Consider the following 19,679-nt stretch of genomic DNA (forward strand, 5'->3'; position numbering starts at 1 on the left):
ACACGCCACCCTGGCCTGCACGGCCGCAGCCCGGCCAGCGCTACAGGACACCAGCCCTTGCCCCCCCAGAGGCAGCACTCTGTCCTCTGTGCTGGCACGGATGAGCCCCACGGGCACGGTGCAGGTCCCCTCGGCGTGGCATGGGAGCACAGGCGATGCCCACGTGCTAACGAGGAGGTCCGGGAGCCGCCATCGGCGAGGACGGTCCCTATGGGCGGCTCCTCAGCGACAGCCGGGATGTCTGTGTTCATTATGCACATCCCTTTCATGCCGCCTTCATTATTCGCATGCTATCTAGTGTCATTAAGATATCAAGTTCATTTAGGTACATCCACATTGGCAGTTTAATTATGTCTGGGTACTATTCTGTATTTTATTCATGGACTATCTGGGGGCGGTTGTCAAACACAAGCCCAGGAGATAAAGATTCGGTGACTGCAGAATGCTAATGTCCTGCTGGTTTCCTTTTGACAAATACACATGCCAGTTATTACCAAACTGATTATTTCATTCATTAACACCACATACATCAGCTCCCTTCACCCAGTATTATTGTATACATTCATCTTTTCATAAACAATTACCTGACAAGGTTGGGAAAGGCAAGTGCTGGGGAATTAATGCTCTGATGGGAAGTTCCTGGTGTGTGTTAGTAACAAGGTGCTGGGGGGGGTGTGGAATGCCCTGTTAGCATGATCGCTTCATTAATCAAATTAGGGACAATAGCACATCACATGTGTGCCATGTTTCCAACAATACCGAACCCATTCGCATTGTGCCGGGGGCTCAGCGGATGGGGCTCCCTGTCCAGTTTGTGGTGACGGGGAAGATGAAATGAAAGCCAGGGGACCCGGTGGGAAGGCTTGGACAGCATTCACTGTGCCCAGCCCATGGTGGGCGTTTCTCATGTGCCCTTTTTTTTTTAATTATTAGTAGTATTATTATTATTGTCATGAGGAACATTTGCATGAGAACAGGTTCTTTGTTTATTGTTTGTGCCTTTTTCCTGGCTTCCTCATATTGCTTTCCTGGAGCTGTAACCCTCCACGATAGCATTAGCAGTGGTGGTGGGAATGATTAAGACACCGTGAACATGCAACCATCTGGGGAACAAAACCCCCCGGGTCTTCTTCCTACATTTTTTAACTGTAAAAGGCTGGCGATGGAGGGAAAAAAGTACAGGGAGACATGAACAGTGAAAAATAACCAAACTCATGACATAAGTGATTCCTGCAGCTTGCTTAGAGATGGAGGTGAAACCCAGCGGACTGGACCAGTGACGCTGCTCGCCCAGCTGAAGGTCGCTCTCGCAGTCTGGATCTGCTGCGAGCAGCATCTTCCAGCACATTACATCCAGCATTAACCCCTGTGGAAAGAATCAGACCTGGAGCTGCTCTCAGCGATTTCCCTTGAACACACAGCCCACATGGTTTCAGTGTGTTGTTGGTCCCTTATTTATGTCTTTAAATACATTATACCCTCAACTGTTTCCACCAGCAAGCTCACTCCCTCCGATACGGAGAAGGAGCAGCTGCAGAAGGCCACCAACACAGCCAGAATCAATTCAGCTTTTCACTCAAGCAGACACACTCGGAAAGTAATGCTTCAGGGGTCACACTTCTGCACTGCTCCAGCACAGGCTTTGCAAACTAAATAAAGGAGCCGAGCGAGATTTAAGTGCCTAACTCCCTTAGGCCCCTTTGAAATAAGCCCCACTGGAATAACGGAGAAGCTTTCCCTGTGCTTTTGCAAAAAGCATTAATCCTCCTTGCTATCTGCACGAGTCTCTTTGATCACACTTCAAAATCTTCGTTTTGGAGTGATTGAGAGAGCTGGGGTTGTTCAGTCTGGAGAAGAGGAGGCTGAGGGGAGACCTCATTGCTCTCTACAACTGCCTGAAAGGGGGTTGTGGTGAGGTGGGTGTTGGTCTCTTCTCCCAAGTGACAAGCGACAGGACAAGAGGAAATGGCCTCAAGTTGCACCAGGGGAGGTTCAGGCTGGATATTAGGAAAAATTTCTTCACCGAAAGGGTTGTCAGACATTGGAACAGGCTGCCCAGGGAGGTGGTTGAGTCACCGTCCCTGGAGGTATTTAAAAGATGTGTGGATGAGGCGCTTAGGGACATGGTTTAGTGGTGGACTTGGCAGGGTTAGGTTTACGCTTGGACTTGATGATCTTAAAGGTCTTTTCCAACCTAAATTATTCTGTGATTCTATGATTCATCTCCAGGCGTCCTGTCTGGGGTTTCCAAAGTGGTTGAAGAGCAGACGTCTCACTGCTTCTTGGGGAGACCTGGGCTCCCAAGACACAGAATCACTTTTCAAAGCCCACCCCCATGGCTCTCCATATTGGGATGGAAAGATCACACCATGCCAAGGGTCCTGGTGGTGCCGCTCCCCTGTGAGGTACGACCCCGTGCCCCAACCACGGGGTGATGCTCAACTGTTGTGGTAGGCCATGGTGTCAGCATGGATTTGAAATCCCTGCTGCTGTATCAGCGTGACCTTAGCCAGTTTTTCCTGGATTTTCTTACTTTTTTCCCAGGGGAGCGCAATGAAAGAGGGAGCATGCCCAGGCTGCGTTTTCTGCTCTTCGTGGATGCTGAGAAATGAAGGGGGAAGGAGGGTTGGTCTTTCTAGGCAGGGCAGCCCTGGAAAAAGAGAGGCTGGGGGTCATCTTCAGGAGCCAATCTGAAAGCCCCAGCCTATGCCAGTTTGGTGTTGAGTGAGGAAGATGAGGGCTCGTTGGCCTGGATCCAAATGACTCAAGTTGACTCATGAAGCTGAAGTCACTAATTGGGTTTTTTTTAATCCATTCATATTCTGGAGAGCACTTCCCTTTCTTTCCTTTTTTTTTTTTTTTGTTTTACCTTAATGAGCTGGATTCACTCTTAGAAACCTTGGTGTCACGCTAATGCCCGAGCAACAGCCTCTGCCTCCCCCCCGCCTCCCCGGTGCAGCGACATGAAGGTGAGTGGTACAAAGGTGGTACAAACCTACGGACCCGCTGGACCTGAGCTAGATGCTGTCCAATTTACTCATGAAATTTAGATCTGCTATCAACTAAAACTTCCTGAAATATGTCAGATGACTGTGTCTGATAGTGGGTTAGGCAGTGATGCATTCCCTGCGAGGAGGCGGAATAGCTGAGCACAGAAAAGAGCTCTTAACGCGCGACCTTGTGAGCTGTGGCTAAAATCCCTTAATAGACTGCAGGGCTGGAGGAGGCCAGGGTACGATTGCTTGGCACAGTTTCTTCGGCGCTAGCCTCTGCCTTGCCCAGAACTTGCAAATTAGGCTAGGAGGAATCTTTTTAAGCTTTCTATTTTCTGGAGACTTTTGTCCTCTTTGCACTTGACTGCATTGCTCCAGGAATGAAGGTAGGGAGCCCTTTCCCAGCCATTAAAGTTTCATTTAGCAAAAGGACAAAGAATTGGCACGGGAAGGATGAAGAATGACTGCAAGGGTAAACTTGTGTGACTCCATATATTTTAGATCATAGCCTGAGGTCAGGCTCCCTTTTTTGTAATACAGACAGAGAATTTTTTGGCCTTGCAGCAGGAGGAAATGTGTGGTGATATATAAAGAAGTCGCTTCTCAGCATAATTTAAGAAACAACCTCTGTTCTCAAAAGAGGGGTCCTTTGAGGTGTCTGGCTCTTTTGTAAAGCTCCCCGTTGATGGGCATGCACGCACACACACATGAAGCATCTCCGGCAGTATAGGGCATGTCACAGTATTTTTCCAAACTTAATAATCGCTGTTGAATTGTTTAGGACTCCTCAACAATATCTTAGAAGAGAGATCCCTTTATCTCTGCAGAGAAGGGAGAAAGTCCTTCTCCTCCCTCCCCACAAAGCCCAGCAGTTGGGCTGTTAACCCATAGGGACGCAGGGGTGTCCGAAACTCCCCGAGCACGGTTGTGGGGCCCAAGTGGGTCTCAGCCTGCTGCGTCCACTGCCCATTTCAGGTATTATCGCCCTACCTTGGGCTTCAGCTTCCTTAGTTTAGCTACTTTAGTTCCGGCACTCACTACGTCCTGATTTTTGGTCTCTGAGTTCTGGCAGGATTTCTCCTCTTCCAGAGGGAAAGAGGATGGAGGAACACCTCTTTTTCCCCAGTCACTTCCATTCAGTGGTTTTCTGTGTCCTTCCAATTTCCAGACAATATTTCATTCCCCTTCACGTTGCCTGCAGCTTCTCAACCACCGCCCCTCTCTCCTGCTCCGATTCCTGCCCTAGCTCCTCTCCCATCCCTCTCCTCTTCTTCCATGGGAAGAACGCATGCATTGCTCTGAGTGTGCGTGGCTGAAGGTGCGCCTGTGTTTGTGCCTAAGAAAAATGAGGCAGACATGGAAAACAAGCAAATCACATTATATATTGCAGGCAATAATGTAGCTCCCAGGGGACCGAGATAATATAGTGAGAGACAAAGGAACAATAGACTTTGCTGGCCTGAGCACTCACTTGATTGTGGCTTTTCTGGAATTATTCTTGACTTCCTCTGCGGGAGTGGTGAATCGAGCCTCAGAGCTGATAAGAGATCAGGATGCGGTCCGGGGCTGTGGCGGGGATGTGCATCGTTTGGTTTGGGAGCCCTTGTTGTACATATTGCTCTTAGCAGGAGACTCTTGCTCTGCACAGGAGCCCTGCAGCACAAGGGTTGGGGATTATTTTAAAGCTGGCTGTGATTTTTTGTGGTTTGGAAAAACACGCCGCTGTCTGAGGGACTTTGTCCGGAGAACTGTGTTGATTTGTGTCCCCGTTTAGGGCTGGGTGCCATTAGCAGTGGAGGGGGGAAGCAGCAGCGATTCCCTGAGTTTTGGGTGCAGAAGGAGGCATTAACCGTGCAGGGTGCTCCCCCCAGCACCGCATCTGGGGCTTGGGGTGCTTGCAGGACACGATGGGGCTGTTAGTCCCCAGGTTTGCAGGCGGCTGAGTGGGGGACGCAGGGCCAGGTGAGGGCAGAGGTTGTGGGGGTGCGTGATGGGGATGGCTTTCCTCAACAGCCCGGGCAGCGAGGAGCCTTCCAACCCAAAGCACCGCCGGGACACTCTCCTGGGGGTTCCCCAAAGTTCCCTCCACAGAGGCAGCCAATGCTTTGAGATGTGCTTCAGACTTTCCTTCTTTCCATCTTCTTTCCTTCCTTTCTCCATTTCTTCTTTTTCCTTCTTTCCTTCTCCTTCCTTCCTTCTTTTCTTTCTCTTCTCTATCTTCTTTCTTTTTTCTCTTCATTTTTTCTTCTTTTTTTCCTTTCCTTTCTCTGTCTTTCTCTTTCTTTCTCTCTTCTGCTTTTTCTTTCTGTCTGTCTGTCTGTCTTTCCACCTTTCTTAGACCTCAGCAAATTCCAGGAAGGCATCAGTTGTCTTTAACACCCAAAGGAAAAATCGAAGGGAAGGGTTCAATTACTCGCATGAAAAATGAGTCTCCTAACCGAGGTCTATCCATTTGCTAGTTGTGCTTGTTTTAAAACTGAATTATAGAGACTGCACATTTTTCTGGAGACAAATGCATTAATTTTTCTCAAAACAGACAAGAGGGAAGCAGAGGGAAAATAAGATAATAAGAGTTTCCCCAGTGATTTATATGCCTTTGTGAAAAATAATGGGGGCAGACGGCAGCATGCACCGGCAGCCCGTGGGGGAAGGGGCAGGGGGGTGGCAGGGATGACTGCAAGGAAAACTGCCAGAAGTCCAAGTATGATTGTTGGTTTTAGATGAAATAAGATCACTTTATGTCTCTGGCTGGCTTGAAAAATCTCTCTTTCTCTCTCTAGATATACCCACATAAAATATATGCCATATGATGCACTTAAAATCGGCACAGGCTATACTGTTTATACAGGAAAGGCTTGTGTTTCTCGCCGACCTCTCCCCAGCCTGCCTTCTTCTGCCGAAGGATAAACTGGGACCTTTAGAAAACAAAGTGGTGGCCACAGTTTTTAACAGTTTTTAACAGATTTGCTCTTGCATATATTTATATAGGGCAGGCGAGCCCTTCCCCAGGGTCAGCTGCCTGCGCTCTTGGGCAAAAATCGGGGTGGGGGGGGGAGTTTATTTTTTTTATCTGTTCACTTTGGTTTGATTTATATGCTAGAAGAGATATTTTTATTATAGTGCATAGTAAATTGGATTTCTTTATTGCTCATGAGAGCTGTTTTCCAAAATTAGACTATTTATATAGTACACTGATTGCAATGTATTTCTGATTTTAATGTCTAACTGTAGGATATAAAAAAAATTATACCGAATCGTATTTTTTAAAAACTACAGTCACTTTTTAAGTAAGATGAAATGAGTAACTTTTTCTCGAGAAGATGTTGTGGCACTCAGCCGCTCCCAGGAAATCATCTCGCTTGAGCAAGTAAAGGCTTTTGGTGGGAAGTGGAGACTCTGGAAGGGTTTGAAGCAGTTTTGCGGTTTGCCCATTGGTGTAATCCACGGGAAACACGTCCAGGAGGCCAAAGGCCGCCGGGGCTGTAGTGCCTATGCTGATGGTTCTCTCCAATTACTTAGAGGAATGATTCAGTGAATTTATTCCCCGTTGGTTTCCGAGTAGAAAATCCCGTGGTGTTCAAACGGATACGAGAGCAGAAGGAGGCTGGAAGTGATGCTTTAAAGCAAAACCTAAAGCTGTTCCAGGGCAGATGGTTAATTGTGTGGTTCAATTTATTTGCCTAATGCAAATCACGTCCCGTTTGCCCATGGCGCCGGGGGAACCGGATTCCTGTTTGTTTTGCTAAAAACCGGGCTGAGATTTCACTGCATCTTCTGCAGCTCCCACGGGAAGCTCCCCTGCAGCGAGAAGGCTTTGTGGTCCGCAGCAGAGGATCACCGTAACTCCAGGGCTGGTGGAGAGGAGAAACATCAGCTCCCACGGAGAAGGGCTGGGCTGGCGATGAGCCGCCAATACCGTGTTGGTTTGCAGGATTCAACCTCCCATCTTCACGGCTCCAGGCCCGTGAAGGTGCTTTGGTGGGTGGCAGCATCCCCTTCTCCCATCCCAAAACCAGGCACCGGGGTGTGTCTGTGGGTCTGGGCCCCCCGGCCCCTCCCAGTACCCTCCGGCCTGGGACCAGGAGGGCATTTCGGGGGGTTCCCAAATTCCCAAATGGGCCTAATGGAAGCCTAAAGAGATTTTTCACAGATTCATGGCTTTTCAAAGGAGAAATTTGCATATTAATAAGAAGCTGTTCAGACTGATTGGCTTAATGTGTTTGGGGTAAGTATAATTAAACGTCAAGGGAAATATATCATGAAGTAATGAAGCTGAAGCTAATTTATCAAAAAATGAGTCCTGGAGAGGGAGACATTTCCAATAATAAACAGTTCTTTAACCTTCCTCTTTAAGGTGATTTGTTTAGTCAGGGCTGAAATGTGTGGTCCTGAAGAGCTTCGAGTGAGAGACATGAGATGGTGACTGGTTTGGGGGTTGAGGTTTTTCCATGTTCTCCCCGGTACAAACCTCTCTGCCCTGGCACCCCAAGGCTGAGCCCATCAAGAGGGTTGACCCGGGTCCAGGTGGGGGAAGGTGCAGCTCTGGTCCCTCCAAGACCACCAGCAGTGCCTGGGAGGATGTCTGGGGGGATGTACAAGGGTAAGACTTCAGGGGTGCCCTTAGGGAAGAAGAACAAACTTGAGGTTTACTGATACCAGATGCTGGGTCACTTACGCCTTTTTTTTTTTCTCATCTCTCAGTCTCTTCTCTTTACTCCGTAAGCTTTTCAGAGCACGTACCATCTCCTGCTCTGCTGACGTACTAGCCAGGGATAAAGATCAGCCCATAGAGGCACAGCTTTAATACGAAGAAAAAATGTAGTGCACAGGCAGAATTCCGATACATGTCCCAAAACTGGTCATTTTAACATCAGAATTGAGGAGGGTGAGGTCCAGGCTGAAGGCCATGCCGGTTCCCTACGAAAGCTGTGACTCTTCCGCATCCTTCGGTGTGATGGGAGGAGGTTGTGAGCTCCCTCCCCATAGCGCAGCCATGCAGTGAGCAAATGGGCATGAGCTTTTCAGCAAACCTGCAGCTTTGGGTGAGTGCTGGGTTCACAGGGTTCATTTCCAGCCACGCACTGACTGTCCTCTGCCACCCGCTTCCAGTGGTGACTTACTTCCATGCGTGGTGGGATTGGGACCGGGAGCTCTTGATTTGCACTTTGTGCACTTGCAAGGGAGAAAGGCAGGGTGCAAGGCTGTAAAAGGATCGTGCCCATCCTCTCAGCTGGAAAATCCTCCTTTGGCATAATACGGCATAGAGGGGAATCACCAGGTTGCAGAATAATAGAGGCATCTGTAGAAGAGAGCAGAACTCGTGTCCATTTTCATTAAGAGGCACCACAGTTACAACAAAAAAACAGCACCAAAAAGCCAACAGAACCAGCCACCAGAAGCCTGAATTTACCCAAGCAAATCCATCCGGGAAATGAGGAATCACTTTTCATTTGAGAGCTACATTGGAAATATGATGAAATCACTGTGGGCCTGATTTACTCCCTTGTAAGAATTAGCTGGTGCTGCAGGGATTTGGCAGACAGCTCATGCCCTGCGCTTGGAGCCCCGACTGCTGCCGGGGTTAAGCTCTCACCAGGGAAGGTACATGGTGCTGGAGAGACCATTGAGGTGTAAAAAGACGGAGGATCAAAAAATGCATGTGGCCTCTGCCGGAGGTGATGAGCGCTGGGTCCAGGGTTGCTGGGGAAGGGCAGGGTTTGTGCTCCCCGGTGCATGGCATACCCCAAAACTGCACTCGCTAAAGCTGCTGGGGCTGCCTTGAGAGGAGCTCTAGGCTGGGTTGAAGAACGGGCTTGTGGCCGGGCCGAGGGGGAACCACTGCAGGGCTCCTCAGTGGCAGAGATGGCTGATGAAGCCATCCCCAAGCCCAGCAGAGAAAGCTCCTTTAGATGGTGCCTGGTGGTGTCTCCGTTCCCGCACGAAGGACAGAGACATCGTGAAGGGGTCTATGGCCAAGGGCTCCAGAGCTCTTCATCTGCTTCTGGTAGGCAGACGGCTGGGATTTACCAGCAACAGCACCGGGCAGGACCCAGCATCCTCCCAGACAGATGCAGAAATGCACCATGATGACTTGGCTTTTTAGCCATTGGAAAGAAAACAACTACAAAACGCCCCTTTTCCAAACCCCAGCTGGTCAGCCCAGAGGAAGCAGCAGTGCCACTCGTGATTGCTCAGCTCCGATGAGTTGCTTGTTCCAGCAAAGAAAATCAATGGCTTGCACGGCTAATGGCATCAGAGAGTTCCTGCCTGTCGATAGCACTTAGGCCCTGGCGGTCTCTGGGAGGTGCCCAGATGTGCTTCCCAGCACAGCGGCTTTTCGGGAGCCTCTCAGCACGGTTCCTTCTCCCGGACCAGTCATGGGATGCCGGGACAGCGGCATCACCTCTCACCACCAGCATCACCTTCGCTAGGAGCCAGGAGGCCACTGGGCACCTGCCTGAGCACAGGGCTCCCGCTTACCTGCTGCCTGCAAAGCAGCAGCTCTGCCCATCAATAATTAATCAGAGTAATTAGGCAGAGGGCTTGCACACCGTAATTAGCTCTGATCAGTGCAATCTCCCCTCCCAGGTGGGGGCAGCGAGGCAGGAGCTGAGCATTGAATGCACGGTGAGGGGACGGCATTTGTGGGCTGGGGAAGCTGATGCGAAGTTCCACGTGTGCCTGCTCATACGGGGGGGCTCTCGGGGGCCTTATCTTGGGGACACCGCCGCTTCCTGCCGGGTCGCCTCGGGCCCGGGTCTGCGGGGCAGCAGCCGCCCTGCCCTTGGCCAGGGATTGTTCCCGCTCTTCCTGAGCAAGGTCACGGCCCCAAGATCAGGGAGGAGAGCATCCACCTGCGGAGATATCAGCAACAGCCCATGCAAACAAACTACTTTCTCTGCAGCCTCTCTTTGATGGGTTTCCCAGCTCCTCGGGAAGGAGAAGGCTTCCTGGCTGGGACCTTGGGACGGGGTGACACCGGCTGTTACTCCCATGGACGTGGCGCTGACAGTTTAGTGTCCAAGTCCCTGTCTTGGAGGCAGTGAGATTGCTGGAGTGGTTTTTCTTAAATGCTGAAGCAGTTAAACTCGCTGGTGGCAGGGAGCAGAGCTGCCCGCCACGCTCGGCATGCAGCAGGGCTGCAATTGGGGGGGTGGAGGGGCTGTCTGCTGAGGACACCCCCCCCCGAGAGCCTGACACAGCCCCTGGGTTGGACTGGCTCATAGAGGCCTTTGCCGGGACGCCTGATGGCACGGCATGGATGCCCGGGTGGGCACGGCCGCCTGCCTCGTCCCTCTGTCTCACCCTGCCCCGGACAGACCCTGCCTTGGGGCTGGGACGATGGGCTTTGGTTGCTGCTGGGGGCTCGGATGGGGACCGGGCGAATGTCCTGTGGCCCTGTGAGCTGCACTTTAGGCAGAGGTTTGCACCACGGGTGCCGGCTGCATCCCGCGTTGGGCTGTCAGCCATCTCCTAAACTTCAGAGGGAGCTTAACGGGAAGGAGAGGAGGGAGGGATGGGAACGCAGCTCTGCTGATAAGATGCTACTTGACAGATACAGCGTGGAAACAGATGCTACCGGCTGCAGATGTAATGAGATACATAAATACCGAGACTTGCTCAAATAAACGCCGGCATCCGCTATAAGGATGAGCTCAGGAGCTCCTGACACCACTAACTGTGCGCCAGCAGCAAGCACAGAGCAGGCTGATTTGGGGGGTGAGGGGGGCAGAGGCCCTGCCTCTGTGAGAGCCTTCTATTCAGGAAGGTGGCATATTAATGGTGTGCCACGTTTATTCCCTGCAGCGATGCCTGCGGCCAGGGCTGTGCCTGCAGCACCCAGCAGTGACCGTCCCTGCAGCCCGGGCTCCGGCGCAGGTGAAGGTGCCCGCGCTCGGGGCCGGCTGCCTGCCGCCGGGTCTGGGTTTTGGGTATTTTCCAAGCGCCTAAAAGTAACGATACACCCCGTCTGCTTTGGGAATTACCCTTTCATCCCAGCACAGCTCAATGCAGCAAGGCCCTGCTTCCATGTATGCTTTGATTTTAAACCCCTCTGGAGTCTTGGGGATAGTAAAAAACCCTGTGTCCTGGGAGGGACCTCGCTGAGCTGGGCGCAGGGAGCGGGCCAAGGTGGCCGGAGGCTCTTCGGCACATCTCGGGGAGCAAATAACCCAGGCACCGTTTACCACTCGTTGAAATGAGGCAGTCCTGCCGGACGTCTTTCCGACCGCGGCCCAGGGAACGGAAGCACGATTATCCCAGCGGGTCATGCACTCATCCTGCACGGTTTGCCATGGTTCAGTGGGGATGGAAGAGCAGAGGCAGAAGAAAACCCAAGGCCCCTGACTCCACGGCAGTTGCTTCGCGAGGGTGCAGGGGTCCTCTGAGAGATGATGGTTGTGTTGTAGGTCCCCCCAGTAACACCTAAATTTTCCTGACTGTTATCTTTACCCAGAGAAAATGCCTCAGTAGCAGGATGGGTAGAGAGGGGAGAGACCCATGGGCTTCAGTGTCCCCTCCCAGGGCCATTCCTGCCTCTTACTTTGCTCCAACCCCAGCCCAATCCATCCTCCATTATAACCAATATGTCAAGAGTCTCCCTTTGATACAATGTCAGTTGGACTTGATTTTCCATCCCGCGACGCAGTGAGTGATTTTCTTTTTTCCTTCCAGACCTCTCTGATCTTTTGCCACTCTCCTTTCAGCTTCCTCAGTCCCACAGCTTTTCTTGGAGGTTTTTTTTAAATTTTTATCAGATTCTTGAAATGCGTCTTTCTATTTATTGATTTCACCTGACATCTAAAGGAAGGCAAAGCAGGAAGCTCAGCTAACTCTGACGTGCCCTCACGGCTCATCTAAGCAAATTTAGAGCCTTGCTAGAGCTGCCAGGGCAGCACAGCCCCTGGGCTGAGACACCAGCCTCATAGGAGGGACACATTCATCTCTTTAGGCAGCTTTTTTTAATTTATATATACATACATGCTACTGGTTACGTCAAGTTATTACTCTTGCCAGAGCATCTTTGTTTTCAGTCTCCTGTACATGCTGTAATGGTACTTCCGGGAGTGTGGCCTCGAGGGTGGGGGAAAAGCAACCGCTTGTAATAGCAGGGTTTGATTTTTTCAGAAATTTCTGTTGCAGTCACTGCTTAAAATGATCTGGAAGAAAAAGAGAAATGGTGGCGGGGAGAGAAGACAACTTGCTCCTGGCTGCAGTAGCACAGGGAGCAATGCACACCACTTCGGGGGTGTGAGGCTGCATCAAGCTGCAGTGCTTGCTGTGCCTCAGTTTCCCCATCCTCCTTGTTCGAGAGCTTCATGCTGGAGAAAGCTCCATGCTTCCTCCGGGACTGCCAGCTGTGTTACATCCACACTCCTGCCCCGTCTTGGAGACAGAAATTCTGGCAGCATTTCTTTAGAGAAGTGAGAGGTGAAATAACCCCCCTTGGACAGTTAATATTCCCTCTCTGCTTTATTCCCCTAGGCTTGCCGTAGCATCCATAACGCTTGACACATAAAAGGCAGCACAGAAGTGAGAGAGGCAGAAAACACCATCAAGTGGGAACTAAAGGGCACGAGAGTGCCAGCGTCCATCTCAGTTGCTGCTCGGTTTTTTGGGTGGTTGGTGGAGGGGGGGTGTTCCCCTCAACTCTTGAAGGCTGCTGGCTCCCAGAGAAGAAAGGGATGAATTTTTTCTCCTCCTTCTCTTCTTCTTCCCCTACACAAAGTCCAGATAATTTTGCACAAACAAGCCAAATTTCATTTTTAACCATGCTGTCACTTCGTGGTGCAAAGGCAGGACTCGGGACGGGTGTTTGCTGGTGGGAGAGTGTCCGATCCTTCCCATGAGCCCGTGTTACGTTTCTGGGAGCAGATTTGGCCCTTCCTTGCCAGATAGGCTCTTCCGCGGGATGCAAGGTCCCGCAGCTGACTGCAGAGCTGTTGGGCTCTTTTGGAAAGAGCAGCATTTCTTTGATACGGTTTTTCCTGCGATGACCTCTTTGGTGGCACTTCCTTAACAACACCACTTGCCACCACAAGACACTTCCTTTCCCACCGCTGCTGCAGGCTGGGCTGCTCCAAACCCCAGCCAGACCCCGGCCGTTGAATCGGGAGCAAAACCAAACTGCAGCTGGGTTAAGCTGAGCAGGGCAAAAAGTAACGGAGGGCAGGTTTCTTCTTTGAAAATTGCTCTAAGGTGTTTATTATCCTCGCATTCAGTGTCAACTCACCTCGAGCCATGGAAACATCCCCGTGAGTCTCCTTGGATTCTCCAATATTTGCCCCGGGGCTGTCCTTCCCCACCGTTTCTTTGCATGTATCCCACTGCTTGGACCTGTTGTTTAGACTTTTGGCTCAGATCGAAAAGGCAGCTGGAGGCTGGAGCAAGGTGCCCCCCAGCCCAGGCGGTCCAGGGAAGGTGTCTTGGGGTGCAGGGTGGGGGTAAGCAGTGCCCTTCTGCGTCTGCTGTGTCTCATAACCCCGCTGCAACTTGCAGGCTGTGTAATGGAAAGATCCTGATAGCTAAAATCACCCGCACCTTCATGACTTTGTACCTTTGGGAAAGCTCAGCTCCGTGTAAACAGGCTGTGCGAAACTCCGGCTTCACGTTTCTGCTTCATTCCCATCCTTTATCCAGCGGATAGTTCCCGGCCTGCGTGCCCTTTCGGGGCTGCGGCCAGGTCAGCGGGAACGCAGCCAAAGATAAGGGTAAACATCAGCGTGCCGGAGAAGGAGGCTCTGCAGCGGCAGCTCCTCCTTCACTGCCTCTGTGCCGCTGCAAACGGGTGGGGAGAGCACTAAGTCAGCCCGGCAGCACCCTGGAGGGGTGCAGGGGCTCGAGCAATGTCCCCGAGCTGTCACTGCCATGTGGATGCCCCGGCTGCAGGTGTTTCTACGTCTCAGGTCTTGGTTGATGGTGATTTTGCACTTTCGGGCTATACCTCTGCCATGTTTGCTGGGGTGCTTGCAGACCCGCTCCACTCACCTCTCCTGCACCGAGCGAAACTGTGAGTGCCCCGGGGATGGGCTGAGCGTGTGCCCACGTCTCAGCCACCCCCAGTTTGCTGGTGCTGGGAACCAGGACATCATTTGGTGAGCAGGGGACTGATCTTTCTCCTTGACTGCTCATTCGCCTTGGGTTGTTCCCTGCTCCAGCACCGAGGAGCTGCATTGGTGCAAGCTGCGAACCCCTGTGCTGGGCCAGACCTGTGCTCTGCATCCTCCTCCTCCTCAGTTATATTGCAATTGCCATTTCAGGCAGTGCACAAACTCACTTTTCTGCTGCAGATGAGCTTGAGGTAGACCTGGCCGTGCACTCAGATGGAGAAGGGTGTGAAGACCCTGCAGCTGAGGCGCTGCCTCGACGCAGGACAGCGCTGGCCCTGGCAGCACAGGGTGGGGCGAATGATGCCATCGTTCCTCTCTATGGCATCAGGCTGGCACACCTTGTTCTGGATTATTATTTCAATCCCTCTAGCCTGGATACCCAGGCTCTGATAGGCTGATTATTTAAAAAAAGTCGTACTAGGACTGCCAGGGAGAAGGCACTCACTTTCTGGGGTTAAGAGGAGATGAGTCCTGCCCTTAGCACAGGATTGGGGCAGGTTTTACTAGAGGCCAGAGAGCACGTGGGGCTGATCGCTGTAATCACAGCGGCTTTATTTATCGCTCTGGGTTGCGATGGCGTGGGGCCTGGTAAAGAGCTGCCCTTATCTGCCGACTTCAGCCTCCCTCCGGGAGCGAGCTGGACTAGATTTATGTGGGAAAGCCTTGCAGCAAGTCCATCCACGCTGCTTTTAATGCCTTGCACACTGCGAAGGAGCCCAGGAGGTCCCGAGCAGGACATGGCTTGGTCCAGCTGGGAGCAAAGCAGCAGGTGGGCTTCACACAGCGAGCTCTCCGTGAGTTTTTGGGGCCCAACACCAGGAGCAGCTCCCACCTCTGCGGGAAACACAGCAGCACGGGCCTCCCCTCCCCAAAATCTCCTTTCTGGAACAACCAATGCTTGTTTTCTCACTAACCAACAGCTTCTCTTGCTGCTTTGAGTTGGTGGGACAGCAGCACAAGTCAGCTGAGGCAAAACAGCTGCTTTAACCCATTTCCCAGCCCCTGACGGAGCTGAGGGGGGTACCCAGCGTGGGCTGGTGGCAAACATCATAGAATACCAGGGTGGCATTTGAGTCCCCCTACTCCCTCATAGAATATTTGAGGTTGGAAAAGACCTTTAAGCTCATCAAGTCCAAACACCACCAACACGTATCATTGCATCCATTCCTCCAAGCTGAATTTCCGGAAAGACTCAAACCTTGGGTGCTCAGTCTTGTAAGGAGGGAGCCCGAGATGTTATTCTGGTTTCTTGACATAAAGTGGTGCTTTCTTCCCCAGAGTTGTGCTCTTGCTAAGAACAAGGGACTTGAGATCAGATGGTGTCTCTGTGGACTCTGATCTCCAGGGTTGAGCCAACACCGTGCTTGCCCTCGGAAACTTAAAGTCAAGCTTTTTAAAGGCATTATTGTACCATCAATAAAGAGATACAAAAGCCACAATAAACATGACACCAAAGATCAGTTCCCACCCCAGGAGTGTCTGAGGGTTGGGAGACCATTACTGGGACGTCCTTATGCCACCCCAGCACTAAAGTGCCGGTGTCAAGGACTGGCACACTCGGGTGCATCAGGAAATCCCAGAGCAACACCGCGGTCGTCGCTGGAACCTGTAACTGCCTGGTGCTCAGCCCTTGCGCAACATCACCCCCAGCCCGGCCCTCCGAGGCGGCCGGCCCTGCAGCTGCGCCTCTCCCATCCCGGCCGGGTGCTGGAGGGTTTGCTGCAGTGGCTCCGAGGGAAGACAAATCCAAACCCTTGCATTACCAAAGTGAAGGCCTGCAAAGCCCATCGGGTTGGGAAGGGGGCACCGCCCCCGTGAGCAGCAGCCCTGAGAGCTACCTCCAGGGGCTTGGGCCGGACACGGGAACGGCCGTCTCGGACACGGCTGCTGGGAAGAAAGTACGGACCTGGAAGAGGCCAGATATGAATATGCATGCATAGCTGAAATGCTCCCTTTGAGGAAAGTCTTCCTCCCCTATTAAGTAATTAAATAAAGCCCCAAGCTCTACTAAAATTAAAATAACAGAATGCATTTATTCTGGCAGGGCCCACTGGTGGCTGCTCTTGCCAAAAACATTTTTGTGGTTCTTGTCTTTTCAAGTGGCTCTTTTGCAATAAAACCCAGATGCCATTAGTCCAGGGAGGCCTCCAGGCAACTGTTTATGTCCATGAAAGATGCCCTTTGTAATTAATTAATCTCCCAAAAGCTGTGGTAGCACATTCCCCGTGGCTCCTGGCATGTCCCTGCCCGCCGGCCCTGGCAGCGGAGGTGCGTGCTCATTCCTGGGCGCTGAAGAAAGCTTTTGTGTTGCAGCCTTGCCACGAAGGGGGTTAATATCCTCCTTGGGAAGACACAGCGGAGATTTCAACACTTACCAAAACACAAACAGAAGTCAGCTCGCCTTCCCGCTGCCCTCGCCTCGCTGCCGGTTCAGTGGCTCCTGCTCTTGCTCAACAGCAAATTGCAGTTGCAGGCGGCTGTGTTACAGGGGCAGGGATCAGCTGGGGGCTGAGCTGGCCGGTGGTGGGGAACAGGGGTACAACCTGGTTCCTGCGCCCTTTCGGGTGGTTCGGGTGCTTCCGGATGACTCGGTCGTTGCAGGGTTTCCAAACTGGCGGGCAACAACACAACACCTGAGAAATGTGGGCTTGGTGCATGTGGGGGGAAAAGGTGATTCATGAGACTGCCCTGAGCGAAAAACCATCTGAACATCTGCACTGGGCCAGAGCGAAGAGCTGGCCAGCCCGGTACTTTCATCCAGATGGTGGCTGGTATCAGGTGTCTACAGAAGAGTGTACGAAAGCTGGTGGTTTGTAGGGCTCCTTCTGTTATCTCTTCCCAGCTGAGGGCAATCGGGGCTGGGACTCGCTATGGCTGAAGTGGCACTGGGACTCTCACATTTCATTGCCACCAACTCATTTCATCCACGGTGAATTTGGCCAGTCTGTTTCTGAACCATTTACACTTTTGGCCTTTGCAGCATCGGGTGATGGCAAATCCCACGGTAGAATTATGTGTCTGCTCGGCAAAGGCCGTCCTCGTGCTGGTTTTCAACCCGTCTCCATCCTTAGTGTCAGCAGCAATTACCTTTATGTCTTCACATCCTTCAGGATGTGCAAGAGCTCTCTCATACGCCTTAGCTTGTTTCTTCTCCAGCCTGAATGTCCTTAATTCAGGGAGCTTCCCCTGAACAAAAACCCTCAGCAAAGACCAGCAAACATTTGGCTTCTCTAGGACTGTATCTTTGCTCAGCCTCCATGTAATGTGGTTGCAAATAGAAAGAATTGCTTTAGCAAGGGTCAATCCTCACTGCCTCATTTGTAACATAACGACTCAGCCTGGGGTTTGGTTGTTATTGGTGGTTTTAGCTGTTGTTGGCTTTTCATCGTTGCTTTTTTGATAGATGAGTTTAATTTTGCTGGCGTATTGCACAGGTTTGCAAACCAGATGTTGCTGCTGCAAGACGGTAACAGTAATGCAGGCAGGGAGCAGTTCATCACGGCACATGGGTGTCGCAACCGCGGCGAGGTCAAAGACGAGGGGTCAGGGAGTGGGGGGGATGCGGGTCCCTGCTCCTTGGGACCCGGGGCCGCAGTTGCCATGAGAACTGCTGGTGGCACGGCGGTGAACCTCGCCAGCACGGCAGCCACCTCCCATCCATCTCCCATTCCCCCTGGGAAGGACCAGACTGTTGGAAGGAGACCAAGCCTGGAAGGAGGGATGGGTTTGTGTAACCAAATGATGATGGTGTGAATCATTGGTGTTTTGCAGATGCTGATTTCTGTCTGGGGGTGATATACAGGGTGATGCAAATGTGAGGGGATGGGATGTGGTGTGGCAGGCAAGGGAGAGCAATGAGAGGAGCTGGGAGCTCCCAGGAGGAGCAGGCAAACGGCCACTCATGGCTCCTACACCTTCCTGGCTTGCCTTGTTTAACACGGAGGAGCTCAGGTTATTCTGAGGCCAAATCCTGCGGTCCTTTAGCAAATCACACCCAACAGCTCGCCCAGGAGGGCTTTGAACTCTCAAGGGCCCATGGAGCAGGATGGACCCTGGCCCGAGTCCCGAGCCCTTTCCCGCTCCCAGCTGGGAGAGCTTCCCAAAGCAGCCTGCGTGTAGGATTTCTTTGGGTGGAAGAAGGAAATTGCTGAGGTCAGGGGGCTGATATTGCACATTTTTATGTGACATCAGCTTGCTGCCACCTTGAAAATACCAAAAGATAGAGTCTTACATCCTGGCCCTTGAAAATCCCTTGTGCCCTGCAGGAAGGGAGTGTTGTTACTGCAGAAATTCACTGCTATTCCAGGGAATTCAAGCCGATGTGCACGAAGCCCCAGTGTGGGCAGGGAGGAATTTAAAGGGATAGGACATTAGAATTGTAGGGATGTGCTCTGTTCTTACAGTGCCATTGCAAGAAGGGAGGTGGGATCCCCCTCAAGAAGCCCCTTAGAAGCCTTGAATAGGTTTAGGTCTAATTCTAGGTAAATAGGGAGCCAAAGGAAGTGGAAAATCAGGAGTGTGTTTAGATGCTTTGCTGAATCAGAGCCTCCTGACTGTCCACGCAAGGAGGAAAGCAAGCTGGGCTGGAGGCGTGAGGCTGAGGAGCATCCTGCCCTTGGTACCCGGGACATCCCCGGAGCACTGCCTGCGGTCAGCTCCCCCCACCTCGCCCAGGGGCATTCAGCACTAACTTGTCCCTCTCTCCCCCTCTCTCAGGGACCTCATGCCCAGGACCCTGGAGGGGCAGATCACCATGGAGAAGACCCCCAGCTACTTCGTCACCAAGGAGGCCCCAGCCCGCATCTCCTCCATGTCCAAGGGCACAAAGCTCATCGTGGTGGTGCGGGACCCCGTGACCAGAGCCATCTCGGACTACACCCAGACTCTCTCCAAGAAGCCCGATATCCCCACCTTTGAGAGCCTGACCTTCAAAAACAGGACTACGGGCCTGATCGACACCTCGTGGAGCGCCATCCAGATTGGCATCTACGCCAAGCACCTGGAGAACTGGCTCCTCTACTTCCCCATCGGGCAGATCCTCTTTGTCAGCGGGGAGAGGCTGATCAGCGACCCCGCGGGGGAGCTGGGCAGGGTCCAGGACTTTCTGGGCCTCAAGAGGATCATCACCGACAAACACTTCTACTTCAACAAAACCAAGGGGTTCCCGTGCCTGAAGAAGGCGGAAGGCAGCAGCAAACCCCACTGCCTGGGGAAGACGAAAGGCAGGACCCACCCCGACATAGACCAGGAGGTGGTGCGGAGACTGCGGGACTTCTACCGGCCCTTCAACATGAAGTTCTACCAGATGACGGGGCAGGACTTCGGCTGGGACTGAGGCTGAAAAAAATAATTTAAGAAAAGGAAAATATAATATAATATATATTTTTTTTACATATCAGTAGAGGGGGGGAAATACAGAAAAAAAAAATAACAGTTGTGCTGAAACATGGTGATTTTTTTTTTCTTTTGACACTGCTTTGTTTTCTTTCTTCTCTCAGAGATGAGGTGATGTGTCCAACCACAAAAAGAGGTTGTGAACAGCAACCTGGTCCTATTGACATTGCCTACAGCTTGGCTG

The 19,679-nt window shown here is 52.0% G+C and overlaps 1 protein-coding gene across 1 annotated transcript in view; it reads left to right on the forward strand.

The window, feature by feature from the left end:
* Positions 1-19,451, forward strand: part of HS3ST3A1 (heparan sulfate-glucosamine 3-sulfotransferase 3A1) — a 36,009-nt gene extending 16,558 nt beyond the window's left edge. The window contains exon 2 of the mRNA XM_059828238.1: positions 18,818-19,451. Coding sequence (XP_059684221.1) covers positions 18,818-19,436 — 619 coding nt within the window. The 3' untranslated portion in view covers positions 19,437-19,451. The remainder of the gene's footprint in view (positions 1-18,817) is intronic.
* Positions 19,452-19,679: the final 228 nt, after the last annotated feature.

The sequence above is a fragment of the Gavia stellata genome, chromosome 22 (assembly GCF_030936135.1).
Source record: "Gavia stellata isolate bGavSte3 chromosome 22, bGavSte3.hap2, whole genome shotgun sequence".
Classification (NCBI taxonomy): Eukaryota; Metazoa; Chordata; class Aves; order Gaviiformes; family Gaviidae; genus Gavia; species Gavia stellata.